The sequence below is a fragment of the Polyodon spathula genome, chromosome 23, assembly GCF_017654505.1.
Source record: "Polyodon spathula isolate WHYD16114869_AA chromosome 23, ASM1765450v1, whole genome shotgun sequence".
Lineage (NCBI taxonomy): Eukaryota > Metazoa > Chordata > Actinopteri > Acipenseriformes > Polyodontidae > Polyodon > Polyodon spathula.
Genome location: NC_054556.1, coordinates 2,273,788 through 2,291,287, shown reverse-complemented (window position 1 = coordinate 2,291,287; position 17,500 = coordinate 2,273,788). Strand labels below are relative to the sequence as shown.

At 41.4% G+C, this 17,500-nt stretch overlaps 1 protein-coding gene across 1 annotated transcript in view; it reads left to right on the top strand.

Annotated features, from left to right (window-relative positions):
* The window catches only part of LOC121298155 (voltage-dependent calcium channel subunit alpha-2/delta-2-like), a 208,196-nt gene that overhangs the window by 137,973 nt on the left and 52,723 nt on the right, over positions 1–17,500 (top strand). Inside the window, exons 9-11 of the mRNA XM_041225052.1 lie at positions 3,237–3,287; positions 3,889–3,988; positions 12,664–12,822. Of these exons, the coding sequence (XP_041080986.1) occupies positions 3,237–3,287; positions 3,889–3,988; positions 12,664–12,822 (310 nt within the window). The remainder of the gene's footprint in view (positions 1–3,236; positions 3,288–3,888; positions 3,989–12,663; positions 12,823–17,500) is intronic.

The window sequence follows — 17,500 nt, the reverse complement described above, 5'->3', positions numbered from 1 at the left end:
GCAGCAGCATTTATCAGCCCAGTGCCACAGAGGGATAGTTTCTTCCTTCCGATTGTAATTTACAGTGTTTTATGTCGATTGTTCTAGTTATTTTTTTTTCACATTTCAGATGTCAATCCCACCTCTGCTGAGAAAGCCCTGCTCACTGTCAGAGATACCAACCAACAACATGGAAAGGGCTGAACTCAAAAGCTGAGGGAACACAAAGCCACTTTGCGGCTTGGAACATGGTTTCCGGAGACTAGGTTTCAGGCCACTGCACAGAACACCAGGGGGGAATTGGGGTTTGATACAGCAAAGTGGCCTCAAACTAGGTCTCCTGGAACCAGATTTCAAGCCACTCTTTTCAAAATAGTCTCTTTGTGTTCCCTCAGCTTAAGAGACCGCAGACCACTGCTTAACATGTCAAGACTGCTTTCTCACACTTTCTCAACATAATACTCCAGTGCTTAGGTCCTTACATTGGTTACCAGTGAGTTACTGAATTGAGTTTAAAGTTACCATAATGATGTATAAGTTCCTTCACAGATTAAAAGATCATTCTGTCTCAGCATATCAGCTGTTTACTAATATGTGTTCCTCAAGTCCATTTTTAGCAGTACTGAAAGAATTAGTTTTGACGACTTGTCCTTATGAACTTCATGTTAACATTGATTAGGACTCTTGCTTTGCATCTTATGATTTGGTATGATAGAGTTACTGTATTTGAGCCCCGGAGGGATGAGTCAAGCCCCAGAGCTGAGAGATTATATGTATTAATGGGTTAGTGAGCTAGTTGGTTGCAGTGAATAAGCATCAGTGTCGCGCATGTGAAATATGCCCTGGACACGCCACTCCGCTTCCCAGGACCAGCTAGCCATTCCATCTGCTCATCACCTGGCCCTGGCATTAGGAAAGGGAGGTAATGAAAGGGAAAAAATGCCATCTGAGCCGAGAGGTAATTACAATGTGGAATCCAAGCAGAAACAACACATCTGGATTCCTGATTTTAATACAGAATGTAAAATGAGTACGAGGGGTGGAGGGTCCTTTAACCCTTTATTCCCTGGAAAGGCAGATTCCCTTTGGATGAGGCTATGAATTACTGAACCAGCTGTAAACTTGCATGGGATGTCAAATCCTCTTTGTTTGGCTGTAACATTGGATTTCACTTGTGTTATGTACTGTAATGTGCTTGTTTTCCAGCAGGAGGCTAGAAAGGCTGTGAAATGCAGCTGTAATATGTCCACCAGGTGGCAGGCAGAATAACATAATAAGAGTCCCATTGCATAGCGGTTTGATCAATTCCTGATTGTACTATGAGTTTACTAAGACATACCTGAGCTTGTTACCGATACACTGTGGCTGGTCAAGCTTGTATTAAAACCTGGAATGGGTAAAACTGCTCTGCATGAGGAGTCGTATTTCAGTCCTGTCAATGTGCAGCAGCTGGCTAGGTCTAATAGAGAATGCTGGTGTAATGTGCTCAGTATCTAAACTTGCACTGGTACCAGAAACTAGAAAGAAGTATAAAGGGATTGTTCAGAGACAGGCTACCCTGTGGGCACAGTGCATCCCCTGGTCTTGCTGGGGAGCTGTAGTCTGTGACAGGGAAACTCATTAGTGTTTCTAAGAGGAGAGAAGCGGCATGAGAGAGAGCAGTTGAACACTAGTGCCCTATGAACTAAAGCAATGGGTCTCATTATAAGAGCCTCTGGCTGCTTGCAAATGCTCCCCAGGGATTGGTAGTCAAACAAAAGCCAGCCTGTGACTGAATGATTTTACTGTAGCTAAACTGGGCTGTATGTGATGGATATTGTACTAAAACTTCAAATACTAGAGCCTGGTCCTGTCTGGACAAAAAGGTTATATCTCTTTCTTTCTTTCTCTCTTTCTTTCTTTCTTTTATATGCATTTTGTTAACAAGAAAATAGTGTTTTAAAAAACAAAAAGGGGTGAATTTTTTTTATTGCATCCTCATTAAAATGTATGGTAGTAAAAGCATTATAAAGTGTAATAAAGCAGTGAAAGCATGGTAAAGCATAGGCAAGCAGTGTAAAGAATTGTGAGGTATAGTAAAACATATTCATAAACATGGCAAACCAGGGTGAACTATGGGAAATGCACAGTATAACCATGGGAAAAAACATGGGAAAACTGCAAAAATACTGTGGTAATAATGTTGTTTTAAGAAACATCATTACTGCCTTCAACTGCAGCAAAGAACATCCAGTCTGGCACACTCATTCCCACTGAAGATTGTTGTTGCATTGATGTGTATTTAGCCCTCTCTATAAAGCAGGATTGTGCTGTTTTTTTTTTTTTTATTCCCCTCTTAATTAGGATTTAGTAATTAAATTGATAAAAGTCATGCCAATGTGCTTCATGTTTCAGGGCCAGGTTCTGAAAGCCACACAGACGTACAGAGCTGAGGATAGTCTGCCTTTGATGTCCCACTGTTATCAGAAATAATTGGATTTCTTTCTCTCCCTCATTTTTTACCCTGGATATGCTCAGTTTATCCTGCATCACACGCTGGAGCAGCTGCGGGTTACAGCTTCCCTTTTCAACACAGAGATTCAGAAACAAACACAGTTTCACAGCTCAGCCGCTTCACTGCGGGTTTAGGGGTAGGAGGTGCTGTAATGAGCAAAGGGGTGCTGCCTCTGCAAGCAGCAGAGAGGACATTATTTCAACAAGACATGTCTCTGCGTTGTCACGTGCTGTAATGACACTGACAAAGACACTTCTTTTTAGTATCCCTCTGCTTTATGATATTCATGTGAGCAGGCTTATTCATGTGAGCCCCGGCTTATTACCAAAACTCAAATATGATAGACTGCCTTTTTTGTTTTATTTTTTACCAGCTTACGATTTGGAGTTGATAGCTTTCAGAATCTAGACCAATTAGTTTTTTTTCCCAAAAACTACAGATTGTCCGGCCTTTACTGCTACAGTAAATCAAAATAGCCATCTCAGTAAGTCATAGTCATAGTAAGCCATCCATTCGGCAGTCCTGTCATAAATAAAAACTGTAATGCCCTGAATGGCTCGCTCTGGGTTCAGCTGGATGCTGCTCACTGACAGGTTCTGTTCACATTCTGGTAGATCCTCTTCTGCCGGGACTGTTTCAGGCAGAAGCTGTTTTCTGCACTGCTGTAGAATCAGCAAAGGCTTGTAGTTTTCGTCAATGGTGACATGGTAGATCTGAGCTGGTTCTTTGACATCTAATCAGTTTCTTTCTCTGTGGTTTCCAGGTACATCCAGGGGGCGTCTTCTCCAAAGGACATGGTAATCATTGTGGACGTGTGAGTAACAAATAAAAACTAAACATCAAACCTCCCTCCCTGCCCATATCCAAATTACTACACCCCTGGGCTTTCTGTTTGCAGGATAACAGCGACACACTCTCTGACCTGTAACAGTAAAATAGCCAAAGTATCAGCTCTGAGGACACTGTGAACACTCCTTTCTTTTTAAAGCGATTTTCAAGAAGCTATACATTGGACGTGGGAAAAAAAGCAAAACCTCTCTATTGAGTTATATGCCTCACATCAGACATGCTCTTACATGGTAACTACTGTACAGGTGGAATTAGTGTGTAATTTCAGGGAAGTGTAACAGATCCATTGAGATGTAAGGTAGGAACCATTGGTAGTTACCCATGTGCTATAGCAGCGTGCAGTTAACAGTCATTTCAATTATGCTAATAAAAGTGTTTATTTTTTATTTTTTTACTGTAATATCATTTTGCACATAAGAGCCAGCCTCCCAGCATGCCTGCATCCTTTTTCAAGGGAGCATGTGTTTGAAAGCAAAATGTGGCTGTGTATTTCTAGGCTCTTGATGTTTTGAAAAGCAATGCTAGCCTTTCACTGCTGTGCTGAGCTCCTTGCGCTGTGCTTGCAGGAGCGGCAGTGTCAGTGGCCTGACTCTGAAGCTGATGAAGTCGTCGGTCAATCAGATGCTGGACACTCTCTCAGACGACGACTATGTCAACGTTGGGAAGGTAAGATCTCATTTTAGCATGTTCTTGGGAAGTACAACATGCCCTGTCCTGAATGAAGAGATTTCAAACTTGTCTTGTAGCACGTAGCTTCTTTGAACCATGCAACGTGCCTCAAATACCCGGCCTGGACAGACCAGGTGTATATTCTTTGGCTGTACAGGAGTACCCTTGAACTGTACCCCGATTCCCAGTATCAACACTTAAGCTTCACACACAGGATCATCAAGATTCATGAAGCATTTCTTTAGCTGCTTCTGAATGACTCAAGCATGCTTTCTTGTTTCACACAACGCACGTTCTATCCATAAACCCAACCCTTGCAATACGATAAACTCATTCTATTCTTACCAGGAAGCAGTATGACAGTCGAACAGTACCAGCCAGTCCAAAGAGACAGGGCTTAACAGTTGATGTTTATCAATGGCTGGTGAACTGGACTGGTATTAAGGGATCATTACACTCTCCAAGCCCAAGCTTGGCTTTTCAGAGGCGCTGCCTGTCAAGATGCCTATTTGTTCTAACTGGGATGGTGTTTTTTTGTGACGCCCATCTAGCACCCAGCTGAGACCACCCGAACCCGTTTCTCATGGGTTCCCCGCAGCCATCCTCTCAATATTACCTTAGCATGGCATTTGTAACCAGCTTCAAGTGTCAGTGGATAACTTATTGAGACGGGTAAACTCCTGCAATTTTAAGCAATTGCAGACCGAGTGCCGGACAGGTTTAACATGTATAAAATTGGCTGGAGATGAGTGGAGCGAGAGTGGCTCTATCAGCTGTCAAATAGCAGGCTGATACAATTTCGCTGTCTTATTAGCACGCAGAGTGGGGACGGAGCATGCCTACTATCCTGTTGATGTGCAGCCTTTCTCCCACTTTGAAAGGCAGAAACAGCTTTTTAAACAAAACAACAAAGGATTTAATCAGTCCTTTTTAATTCCGATGAATACAAATGCAGCAGCAGCATGACAAATTGAGCTTTTTATTTTCTTGGTTGCTTTTGCAAGTGCTGGAAGAAAAAAAAGTTTAATGCCCTGCCTCTCCTGTTCAGTTTTACAGCTGCCAGCTTAAAAGTGTGTGTGTGCGTGTGCGTGTGTCTTGTTGTGCGTGTGTGTGTGTGTGTCTCACAGTCTTCGTGTGTGTGTGTGTGTCTTGCTGTCTGCTTTTGTGTGTGTGTGTGTGTGTGTGTGTGTGTGTGTGTGTGTGTGTGTCTGCGTATGTCTCGCTGCCTCAGTGTGTCTCTCTGTCTGTGTGTGTGTGCGTGTGCCTCACTGTCTGCGTTTGTCTCGCTGCCTATGTGTGCATGTGTCTTGCTGTCTGTGTGTGTGTTTCACTGTCTGCGTGTCTGTGTTTGTGCATGTGTCTTGCTGTCTGTGTGTGTGTCTCGCTGTCTGCGTGTCTCTTGCTGTGTGTGTGTGTTTCACTGTCTGTGTGTGTACATGCGTATTGCAGTGTGTGTGTGTCTCGCTGTCTGCGTGTTTGTGTGTTTGTCTTGCTGTCTGCGTTTGTGCATGTGTCTCGCTGTCTGTGTGTGTGTCTCGCTGTCTGCTTTTGTGTGTGTGTGTCTCACTGTCTGCGTGTGTGTGTGTGTGTGTGTGTGTGTGTGTGTGTGTGTGTGTGTGTGTGTGTGTGTGTGTAGAATAATGTCTCCTCTCAAAGATGCCTGGGATTGAGGGTGTATGGTTGAATGGATCATGGTTTTAGCTGGGACAGCACTGAGATCCTGCAGTTTGCAAGTCTCATTCTCAGCTCATGAAACTGATTGGCATCAGAAACTGAGGATGTTATCCCCCCCACCCCCCGAGTAATTACAATCAGTTTTTCACAATTACTTGAAATTCTCAGCAACCAGCAGATATGGTAAAAACTGGAATGCTTTTTGATGTGGATAGAATTTGAATAGGAAGTCCTGGAGATGGTGTGGTGACAAAATCTATCTGCTTGAGAATTAACAGCCTGCAGCACGGCAAGACAAAGCCTGCCATTGCAGAGGGAGTGCAGTTTAAAAGCATCTCTTTGATGGGGGGAATGTCCGCTTGCAGTCTGCAGTTTGATTAAGTTGTTAAATCTCTCTCTCCCTCTCTCTCTCTCTCTCTCTCTCGCTCTCTCCTCTCTGAATCTTACTTTTGTATACGCATTAAAAAACTTACCATCTCGACGGATATAACTTACCAGAATCTATGTCAAAACACATCTTTTTAAATGCTATGCAATAGTAAAATATTGCGTATTTCACAACATTACACATTCTAAAAATAGGTACTTCAAGATATTCACGATTAAACATAACATTTATTGAAGCAGAACAAAATTGCGTGCCACATTCAAAAGTGATAATTTTCTCTACAGTTATTATATAAAAACTGTTAAAATATCAGACAAATATCAAATAAAATATGACATGAATAAATATAAAAATAACACCAGACATGTAAAATGTCCTCTTCTTGTACTGGACAGAGCCATCTTTGATGCAGCCGGTGTCTTTTTCATTGAAGACATTTTAATTAAATCATGCAGATCTATTCAGCGTGTTCAATAATTTACGGCAAGCAAAGTAAACCAGCTGTCGAGTTCCTAATGCAGTGTTACAGGTAGTACGTCTATCAGGCAAACTTTTACTGTAGTTATTTATAATTGATAAAAAAAATATGTATATGTACACTTTTCTGACAAAAATGGGAATTTTCACTGGGAATTGCATATTATACGGCGATGGGTAAATTTCACGTTAATCTCGTAGTCCGTGATAAACATGAAAAAACAACAGCCCTCCCCATTGCCTTTAAGAAAAATAATATAAAAACGGTGACCTGCAACAGACGTGCTACAGCAGTCCAGTCACACACACTCTCCTTGCTGGCCGAGACACGTGTGTTTCCACTGCATACATCGCACTGGACGCTCTCTAATTGCCTGGCCAGTCAGTGGGCGTCCATCACAAGACTGCATGAGCAAGCAACGTGAATGGTTGCAAAAGCTAAGATAAACGGAGGTACAGAGTGTTTGTTCTAATAACCGGAGAATCCAGCAGCTTCCTCGATGGATGATAACAGGCCCTGGGGGAGTTGCTATAGAACAGAAACGCAGATTAGAAACCAGGGGCTCAATTTACATTATTGACACTTTTCCAGAATTTCCTGGCTGCCTGTTGTCTGTGTTTTCAGACTGATATCTAGCACAAGCTCTTGTAACACCTGTTTCTATGTGGTGTGTAACACCTAAGGCCAAAGATTCAAATTCACTCTTCATACAGAGAAATGTGTTTATGTTTTAGTTTATTAAATCAAGGCAGAACAATGAATGATGGTTCTAATTTTGTGTTATTGGTTGTTGGACTAGCCCCGCCCCTTGTATAGAATACATAATTAATGAGCAGCTCCCCTCTAACCAGTTAGGAGAGACTACAGTAGGAGTGGTTTAACCTGAGCGCATAACTGAGAAGAGACAGAGAGGTATTACTGTTGACTGCCTTGTAGAAAAATAAAACTATAGTATCATCCAAAAACACATTTGCTTCCCATAATATACTATAGCAAACAGTATGTCACATAACGCTGAGTTCACTGTGCTTGTACAGCACTATCCATGGTTAATGCACTTTGCTATGCTTTTGCCATGGCAAACCACAGTAAAGTTTTACAGTCGCAGACAAAAGTATTTGGGTCGTTTTAAAAAAATTTGAAAAACCACGACAAAAGTATTTGGACAATCAATATATGTGAAACCCATTCGTTGCTAGTTATAGACAATTATTATGATTGAAAAGTACAACTAAACGAAAAAGGAAAAGCTACCATAATAATAGCAGAAAGACTTGGTTTACTGAAAAGCACTGTGTGGACTATTATTGACAAACACAGGAGAGCAGGAACTATTGCAACTACCTCCAGGTGTGGAAGACCAAGAAAGAGTTCTGCAAAATGTGGAATCGTTCGAGCAGCCCGGCAAAATCCTTGGATTACTGCAAAAGATTTGGCACAATAATTGAGAGAAGATGGTCAAGAAATTCACGAGCGAACAATTCAACGATACTTTAACAAGATGAATGTCCATGGGCGAATACCAAGATGCAAACCTTTGTTAAAAACAATACACAAAAGAAAGTGATTTGGAGTTTTTCTTCCTCAAGCACTGGCCACCTTTGTATTGTAGAAGGATCGATGAATGCTGCAAAATATCAATACATTTTTGTTACCCAGTGCTAGAAGGCTTATTGGACAGAAGTTTGTATTCCAGCAGGATAATGACCCTAAGCATTCTACAAAGTCTACAAAGGAATTTCATGAAAAAAAGGAAGTCAGTCTCCAGACTTGAATCACATCGAGATGTTGTGGATTGACTTGAAGGGTACTGTTGCAAAAAAGAAACCAAAGTCAATTGGAGAACTCAAAGCTGTATATCTCCAGAAAGATGCCAGGAACTGGTTTCAAAATACATAAAAAGACTTCAAGCTGTAAACGGAGCAAAGGGTGGGCACACAAAATACTAATGTAAGGGTGCCCAAATACTTTTAATAAAGTATGAAATTTGTTTTTGAATCTTATTTTTCATTGTATGCAATAATTTGTTGTTTTAATTATAAAGTTGAATCTCTGCTTTAATTTATATCTTTCAATAGAACAATTAGAAATTGTAGAAAGCACTTTCTTTGTGGGTTTAATCCTTCTTTTTTTTTTAATCTGCGACTGTGTATAAGACAGGGAGCTGGAGTTATTGTTTTCAGTGACAAGCAAGAAACCGGTTTTCTTTCTATGCCTTGGATAGAGGAAGCAATTTCAGCTGCTTGAGGTTTAGTTTACTCTTAGTAAACTCTTACTCTTAGTTTTAGACAAGCCGCACACAGACACATTTAACAGATAAACTGCAAAATGCTTAATGGATTCTGAGAGGCATGTGCCGGTACAGTTTGAGTGGGTCGAGGCAGCAAGGGGTTTGGTGAGCGGGCGCTAACATGACAGTTTGGAAAGTGGAGTGGATGGGTGAGATTAAGAAGACGATACAGCGTGTAAGTGATACTTACTCCCTTCATTTGCCTGTATAAATAGAACCCACCTTGTGTCATGTGCTCTCGAGGCTCCTGCAAGGGCCTGGGCCCAATTGAAATTGACTGGTGACCAGATGTTTGACAAGCCCTGTCTGTGTTGTTTGCATGTTGAATGTTTTCTCTTATTTTGTTTTTAAGCGACATACAGGAATTGGCTTCCATGTTCACATTTGTATTATTATTATTATTAGTTTATTTAGCAGAAGCCTTTATCCAAGGTGACTTACAGAGACTAGGGTGTGTGAACTATGCTTCAGCTGCAGAGTCACTTACGACAACGTCTCACTCGAAAGACGGAGCACAAGGAGGTTAAGTGACTTGCTCAGGATCACACTGTAAATCAGTGAGTGAGCTGGGATTTGAACCCGGGACCTCCTGGTTACAAGCCCTTTTCTTTAACCACTGGACCACACCGCCTCCTCTACAGGGGCCTTTCTGTTCTTCTGTTCTGAGATTGCCTGGCTGTCAAAATGGGATGAATGGAATGGGATGCCACCTTTCCTTTAAGAGTTTCGGAATTATTCATTTTATTTTTTTGTGTGGCTGTTTGTTCCTTGTTCTGTTCTGTTTTATCGTTGCGTATTTTGAAACCGGATCCGTATTGGAGGAGATTAAGAAATGCCTTTTGTCTTATCTTTATTTTTTGCCTGATTGTTGAAAGCGATAGTCCTGTAAGACCCGACTTATACTGCATTTGAAGAGTGCTTTGAAGTACTCCGTTTTGAATCCATTCCGATCAAGTAAACTTCAAATGCATTACCATAGTTCTGTGGGATTCACCTGTAAAGCAACAAAGGGAGATCCACTCAACCCTCACTCTAAGGTCCTTTGTTATAACACTGGCCTTGATTAAATCAAATCTATGGCATTATATAGTATGGCTATGGTAGCATGATAAACTGTGGTTGAATTCAGGTCACTGTATTGAATATAAAGTTATACAGCCAGTCTTTTATAAGACTTTCTTTCTGATCTAACACTGCTTCTCTGATAATTAAGGAGAGCTCAGCTATTCACTCTTGCCTTCCTGCCTAGACTGATGTTGTCATGTCTGATGTAAAGCTTTTATTCAGTCCTCATCCTGGCCCTGTTTTTTACATGGCTACCACGCGCTGGCTCCTGTCTGCTATAAACCATTATTGAAATGACCTTCAGCGAAACGGGTGCTGTCTCCAACGCGGCTCAGAGAAATGGGTTCCCGAGGGCAGGGTAGCGAGGAGGGCCAGAGAGCGCGTTAATAACAACGAGAGCCGGCTGAGATAATCAGGCAGCTCGGCAGCGGCTGGCTGAGAGGGCCCGAGCCCAGCTATCGATGACTGAGGCGGTGGATCAGTGATTATAAACCCGAAATGAGGTCTTCTTATCTCAGAGATTCTAGTTAACATACCCTGAGCGCTTCGGTCCCTCCAATAAAACTCCATAATCCTTCAAACAACAGGCACTCTCCCGAGAGAGCTGTGGCTTCGTCTCACTGCAGCATGCTGGAAAACAGGGCTGACGTGACACAGCACCACAGAGGGGGTGGTGGTGGGGGGGCTGTTTGTCCAAACTGTTGGCTTACCCTTTTACACTTTCACTCTGACTTTTAGAAGTGTGCTACATTTTTAACATCAGATTAGAGGATGTCGCTGAAGCACATTTTAAGTTTGAGGTGTACAGCACATAGAGGTACGAATCTTTCAAATCGGCACTGGATCTGAAAGTAAAACCATCCTAAAATATAAACCAGCTCTGTCGCAGATGTTTTAGATCTTTAAGATAGATGCCAGGAAAGGCCTGGCGGCAAAATGCTTGCTACAGGAGGGGGCACCATGTTGTTTTGGTCACCCAGTCAAATAATTTGCTTTGCAATAGGACTCCGCCCCTTACAAAGGGGTTTGCTAATGGGGGTTTAATTGGAAATTATCCAGAAACAACGCATGTCATAGATTGATTTTTGTGTTTAACTTTTAATAATGGTTTGTCAGACATTTACATCTCAAGCTGGGATCTGAACTGGTGGGGGCACAAAACCTGAAACTGGAGGGGTGGGGGGGGGGGCACTAGATCTAATTGAGGGGGCAACAAAATTTTTCATTCTAGTAAAAAGTGACAATAGATTACAGACAATGCTTACAGTAAGCCTCCCCACATGGACATACATGTGTCTCAATTTTGAAGTCCATCCCTTTAAACCCTGTGCATACAAAAACCTGGCTTTGTAATTCTGTTATCTTTTTTTCTGTTGTTCAGCTGTTACCACACATATTTTGACAGGGCCCTGGCAGTTGTGATCATTTCGACGCTATTAAGATGTAGCAAAGTGTTATTTCGTTTCTGTCAAATTAAAGGAGAGGGGGCAAAGCACGCTCTCTCACACAGCAGCTGTTTGCACTGCTAACCGTCTCCAGGCTCAGCTGTGAGGGGTGCTGTCTACAGGTTTATATACTGGAGCAGCACGCTCGGTGAAACGTCTCTTCATTGCGCTGATAAAGAGGTGTGCGGTGGAAGGGTTGGAATTTACAGAACGTGGTCAGAGCAATTGTGTCATATCTGCTCATCCTCCACTCACCTTGTTGTGTAAACCAGACAGTCTCTCTCTCTCTCTCTCTCTCTCTCTCTCTCTCTCTCTCTCTCTCTCTGTATGCTCGGTACCATCCTGATAATTTTTTCTGTGTGAAAACCAGAAGGGCGTTAATCACGATCTGCTGTAACTAGTGTTGTTCACACATATGCAAGATCAATGTCTAATTCGTGCAAAATCAGCATACTTGCATTTCTCTTAACGGAACCAGTGAGAGATCCATCACACTTTACCACTTCATCATGGAGTCCACTTCTTCCAGTGATGAAGGACATAAATCAAAAGTCATCAGAATATTATGGATGTTTAAAAATAGTTTTTACTAACTGTATTTATTTTCTAAAGTTAGCATGCCCTTAACATAGTAAAAGCATAGCAAAGTGTAATAAAGAAGTATGGTAAAGCATATTAAAAAAATGGCTTACCAGGGTAGCCTGTACTAAATGCATAGGATAACCATGGGGAAAGCATGATAAAACTACAAAAAATAGCATGGTAAACTTTAAGTGTTTTAGTTATGGACGTTGGCGACAATGTCAGAACTGTAACTGTAAACTGGCATTAAAGTAAGAGTAATGATAATAAAGAGCCAGCTGTACTGTATATCCAAAAACCTTGCAAGTGAAATGCAGCCCTAGGGAAGTTTCAGGGTACATTATGCTGAAGCAAAGGACACAAATGGAGCATGATTGATGGTAAAGATTCCAGCATGATGTAAGACACACACACTACATTGTAGCTGCAATTTGAGAGCCCTCGGATCGATCACTGTGTTTGGCAGTTGGACTGCCGTCATCCCCCAGGAGAGGTTGAAAGAGAGGTGAAAGTGTGTGTGTGTGGAGGGGGGGTTCAAAGGTATGATATCATTGCGTTTTTAGAGAGGTGGTGTTTGGTTTCCCTGGCAAGGTGGCAGTCCCAGTCATTGCACTCATTGATATGTATGCGGGTACACCAGCCTGTCAGCGTTTTGCCTGTGTTCGTTGATCTGTTCAGGTGAGATGTCCTTTCCTTACCTGGCTGTAACGCTTGCCTTGTTCCTCCCTGTCTGTCTCTGTCTCTGAGCAGTTCAGCGAGACGGCCGAGCAGGTGTCATGCTTCGATCACCTGGTCCAGGCCAATGTGCGCAACAAGAAGATGTTCAAGAGAGACGTGGACAACATGACGGCCAAGGGCACGACTGACTACAAGTCCGGCTTAGAGTTTGCCTTCAACCAGCTGCTCAACGTAAGTGTGCACAGCACCACTGCAACGAGGAACAGTATTGCACCTCCACCTCTGTGCCCTTCTGAAAGTTTCCTGTAATAAAAGCCTTACAAAGTGTAATAAAGCACAGTGAAAGCATGGTAAAGCACTGGAAAGAATATCGAGGTATGTAAAGCATATTATTAAACATGGCAAACCAAGGTAAACCATGGTAAATGGATAGCATAAACATGGAAAAAGCATGGGAAAACTGCAAAAATACAATGGTAAATAACCACAGCACTCCACACACACACACACACACACACACACACACACACACAGACGCAGACACGCACGCACACACACACACACACAGACACACGCACGCACACACACAGACACTGACACAGACACACGCACAGATAGACAGACACAGACACACACACACACACACACATGCACACACACGGCTCACCATAAAAGGCTTCTACCAGACACAGATGGGCTACAGTGATGTGGGGAGACAGAGTTTTATAAACTCCGGTGGCTTCAGTTAATCAGACTGATAACATTTATTTTTTCTGTAACTCAAAATTATTTTAGGCACGGCTTTTCAGACTCCAATTTGCTGCTTTCTTTTATCTGACTAGATCCCCCACTCAGTTCATATCTGGCTCAATGGAATCAATTAATATCCACATTTAAACCTCCACCCTCCTCCTTCATTCTGTAGTTTCTCTTCACCAAAGGATTCCCATTTCCCAGTTAATTGGGTTTTGTATTATTATTATTATTGAAAACAGTTCATTGGTCCTCTCTTGGTTCCCCAGGTGCTTCCTTTTTTTTTAAATGCAGTAGGTGTTATAGTTAATAATGCTCCATTCTTTCACTTCCACATGCCTGGGTCTGAGTACAAAGGGAATTATGTTGGCGGTCTCTTACTAGTAGCCTGGAGAGGCCAAGGCTTCAGCTAACTTTTCTTAATGTTCAATGACACCAGTATGCAGTGGTTCTGTCCTGAGAGGCAAGGCCAGCATCCAGGGGAGGAGCCATCGATGTCCTTCGATAAACAGTCAGTCCAATGATTGGTAAGGGCGGGATTTATACCTGTCTCAATCCGATACACCCCCACTGTGTGCCAGATCCCCTTAACATTTGTTCATTGCAAATGTTAAGTCTAAATCTAACTGTTAATTCTACAGAGATAGACCTTCAGATGCTTTTATGACTTAATATAAAATTAAGATTAAGATTAAGAAACTGAAGCTTAAATGATTCATTTCCACAGTAAGCTCCATTTTCTATGTGTTGAGCTTCATAGCTGGCGTGAAATTTCACTGGACTGATTACAGGCATGTCTGATTTGATTGTCGTCAAAATAGGACGCAGCAGTTTGTAGCCAAGACAAAGGATTTCCAATTTTTTCTGTGAAGAAATATTGATCTAGATTCTATAAAATGACATGCATGCAGCTTGTCCAGCCAAACAAGAATATACTAATGCATATGCCGTCCCCTGAAAGAAAACGCTTTGAACACGACACTTACTTTCTTTGTTAAAAACTCGATAATCCCTATGTCTGGTTCACAACGAAATTATAGACTGCACATAACGCAATAAAATGGAGACAGCCGGTATCCAGTACAACACACTAACAAGAACAAATGAATTGCTTGCAGGTTTGTGGTTCTGGCCCAGGGGTTTTTTTTTATATTAAAAAAGCACTTTTTTTGTGTTGAAAAAGCCCTTGCCCCAGCAGCGTTTATTGCCCAGCTGCCTCTTGGTCCTTCAGTGTAAGCAGCAGCAGAGCTTGCATAAGCAACAGGACCCAATACCCCCCCGCATGCGCGCAGAGAGCCAAGCTTGCTTGAACCAACGCCACTGCATTAACACACTAATGGGCGTTCTACACACTCAGCAATTTGTGGACCGTCAGGACGAAAGAGACAGTAACATTAGAAAATTAGAGCCTGCAATGAGGCCACGTTTTTTTTCTCCTTTTTTTTTTTCGGTTTGTTTCCAGAGTGTTTTTATTTAAGACATTTTGTAAAGTCTGGGTGATTATAAATCCAGTGGCCGTCGGTAAACATTAGTGCTGGAAAAAGATTAAGTCTTGGCAAGCAAAGAAGCACTAAGGCCGGAAGACCCTATTAAAACTATGGGGCATAGTACAAAATTTTCTAATTCCCTGAAAACCTTCATGTGCGTGTGGTAGCGTTGTTGGTGATACGTGATTACCCCCTTTTTGATAAAAAACATCACTAGAAAAGTGTACTATTATAATGGCATTAGCAAAAGCATAGCAGCACAAAGTTTTGTAAGTGGTTTGTTTTTTGTAATATATATAAAAGCCCCATCAGCAAAGGCGGAATACAGCCATATTTTAAGCGGCCGGGGAAAGCATAGAGGTTAAGCAAAGTGGGACATTATAGCCAAGCATACTGAAAATCATAGCCCAAAGACTAACCTGGTGAGTGTAGAAACCCTTAATTTTTGGTTAATTTAAAAAGCTTAGTTGAGTAATCTGGGGAAAGTGGGGAAAGGTGTAATTTTTATAAATTTAAAAATTTATTTTAATTTAAATTTTAATTACTTGTTGTAATAAGCATTATGTGTTTGTGGAATCGAGGCATAGCAATTGTGAAGTTTTAATGTGTTTTGTTAATTAATATATTCATTTTATATACAAAATAAATATTTTTGATATTCATTTTAAATTGTAGTTTTAAATGTAATTAAACGCATAGCAGAAAAAGATCTTTTGGTGTGTAAAATAATAAAGTCAGTTTTAAAGCATATTGTTGGGGTGGAGAACGTTTATAGGGGAGGGGAAATAAAAGTGTATATGGTATAAAATTTAATTTTTACAAGCCAGATCCAGTGAAAACATGGTTTTAAAGTGCAGGCAATAAGCATAGGAAAAAATAGTAATATACTTGTCGAGGTTTTTTATCGTTTGTCAAAAGGCCATATTTTATAAATAAACCATAGCAAAACCACAATGTAATAAAAAATGTGGGGAAAAGGCACCCACCATAGGGGGGGAATAAGCTAGCAAAGGAGGAAACAAGTACAGGGTTATTTTAAAAATAAAAAACAATCGTTTTATTTTCCGTAGTATATAACATATTTTAGAGAGCTCTATTAGCGTCCTGGTTTTTTAAAACTTTTTGTTGATAACCTTTTTCCCCCTCTGGCAATGATCACTTTCATAATCTAGGTGTCTTAGAGAAGAACCCCACCACTACAATGAATAACAAGTTACACCCATGCGGAAAAGAAGAGACGACACGAGTGCGAATGATGATTTTTTTTTTTCTTCGTGTGCAGTCGTTTCTGTCTTGGGCCCTATTCATGATTTTACCTTTTCTGTGGGCTTTTGTGTTTATATCATTTCGTTTTTCCTTCCTTTTACCCAGCTCGGAATGCATCTCAAAGGGGTTTGCTCAAGATCCAGTGTGTCAGAGGGGGGAGAAATGCTTTTGGAGCTGTCCCAGGTTTAAAGCATTCACCATAAACAGCAGAGTGTTGGGTGCGGTTGCCTTCATTGCGGTAATGGTTTTTTTGTGTCCCTTGGCTTGTTTGTCAAAGTAAGAGAACTATACCGGTGAGTGTTTGTTGTTTTTACACGATGGGATGACCAGCGGGGCACTATTAGTCTTCACCATGTTCTTTTTAAAGAGGAAACAAGGACCTATTTATTTTTTTTTTCATTATTTAAACGAAATAGGTGAGTTTAGTGTAAACCTCATAAGTGACAATCAGCGAAGTGATTATTAACTGAGTGTCCTTGGTTTTAGTGTTAAGTAAATGGGGGTATGAATCAGAAAAAGCCGGCACTATTTGCAAATGTTGGGTCAATGATGAGACAGAAGGTTTGGTGTTGGTATTAATGTATGTCGTTTGGATTTTACTCTTGTACAATGTCCTAATTTATGACGCCACCCTTTTGACCAACCCATCCTTGCTCCCTGGAGTGTTTTTTACAAAAAACATGGTTGGTGGAAGGCAGTTGGGGACCATTAATTACAGCCGCCAGCTATTGTACATCTTGGTGAGATACAGCAACTTTTTTCTAGAGTGATGTATTTAAGAGCACCCTCCATAGCTAGTCCAGTTTTTGTCGTGGGAAAAGGGAGGAGGGGGGGAAAAAACGAACAGCACATATGTACAGTACAAATTAACACAAGGGTGGGCAAAAATCAATGTGGTGATGATAACATTTTGCAGGAAAGCCAAACATAACGAGGCATGAAAAGCCGTTGGAAACAAAGTTAGACTGTGCATCTAAAACCTCTGCCGGATTGATTTTTTTTAAAACAGTTTCACTGCCCCACACGGGTCCAGCGACCCCCAGCGAGATCCCGACCGGATGACAAGTACAAGCGTGGTTCAGTAGCGGAAACTAGAATTCTTTGCGTATCCAACAGGGGGTAAGCTCATCCCTGGGAATCTGGTTTCGGCTTTCAAGGGGAATAATAAAGGGTTTTTTTTATTGTTTGAAGTTATGTTTTGAATTTTTTTTTTTTGTTTTTGTTAAATAAAAAAAAAAGGGACCCCCACCCACACCTCCTCGTACTCATTTTTACAGTGTCTGTATTAAAATCAGGAATCCAGATGTGTTGTTTCTGCTTGGATTCCACATTGTAATTACCTCTCGGCTCAGATGGCATTTTTTCCCTTTCATTACCTCCCTTTCCTAATGCCAGGGCCAGGT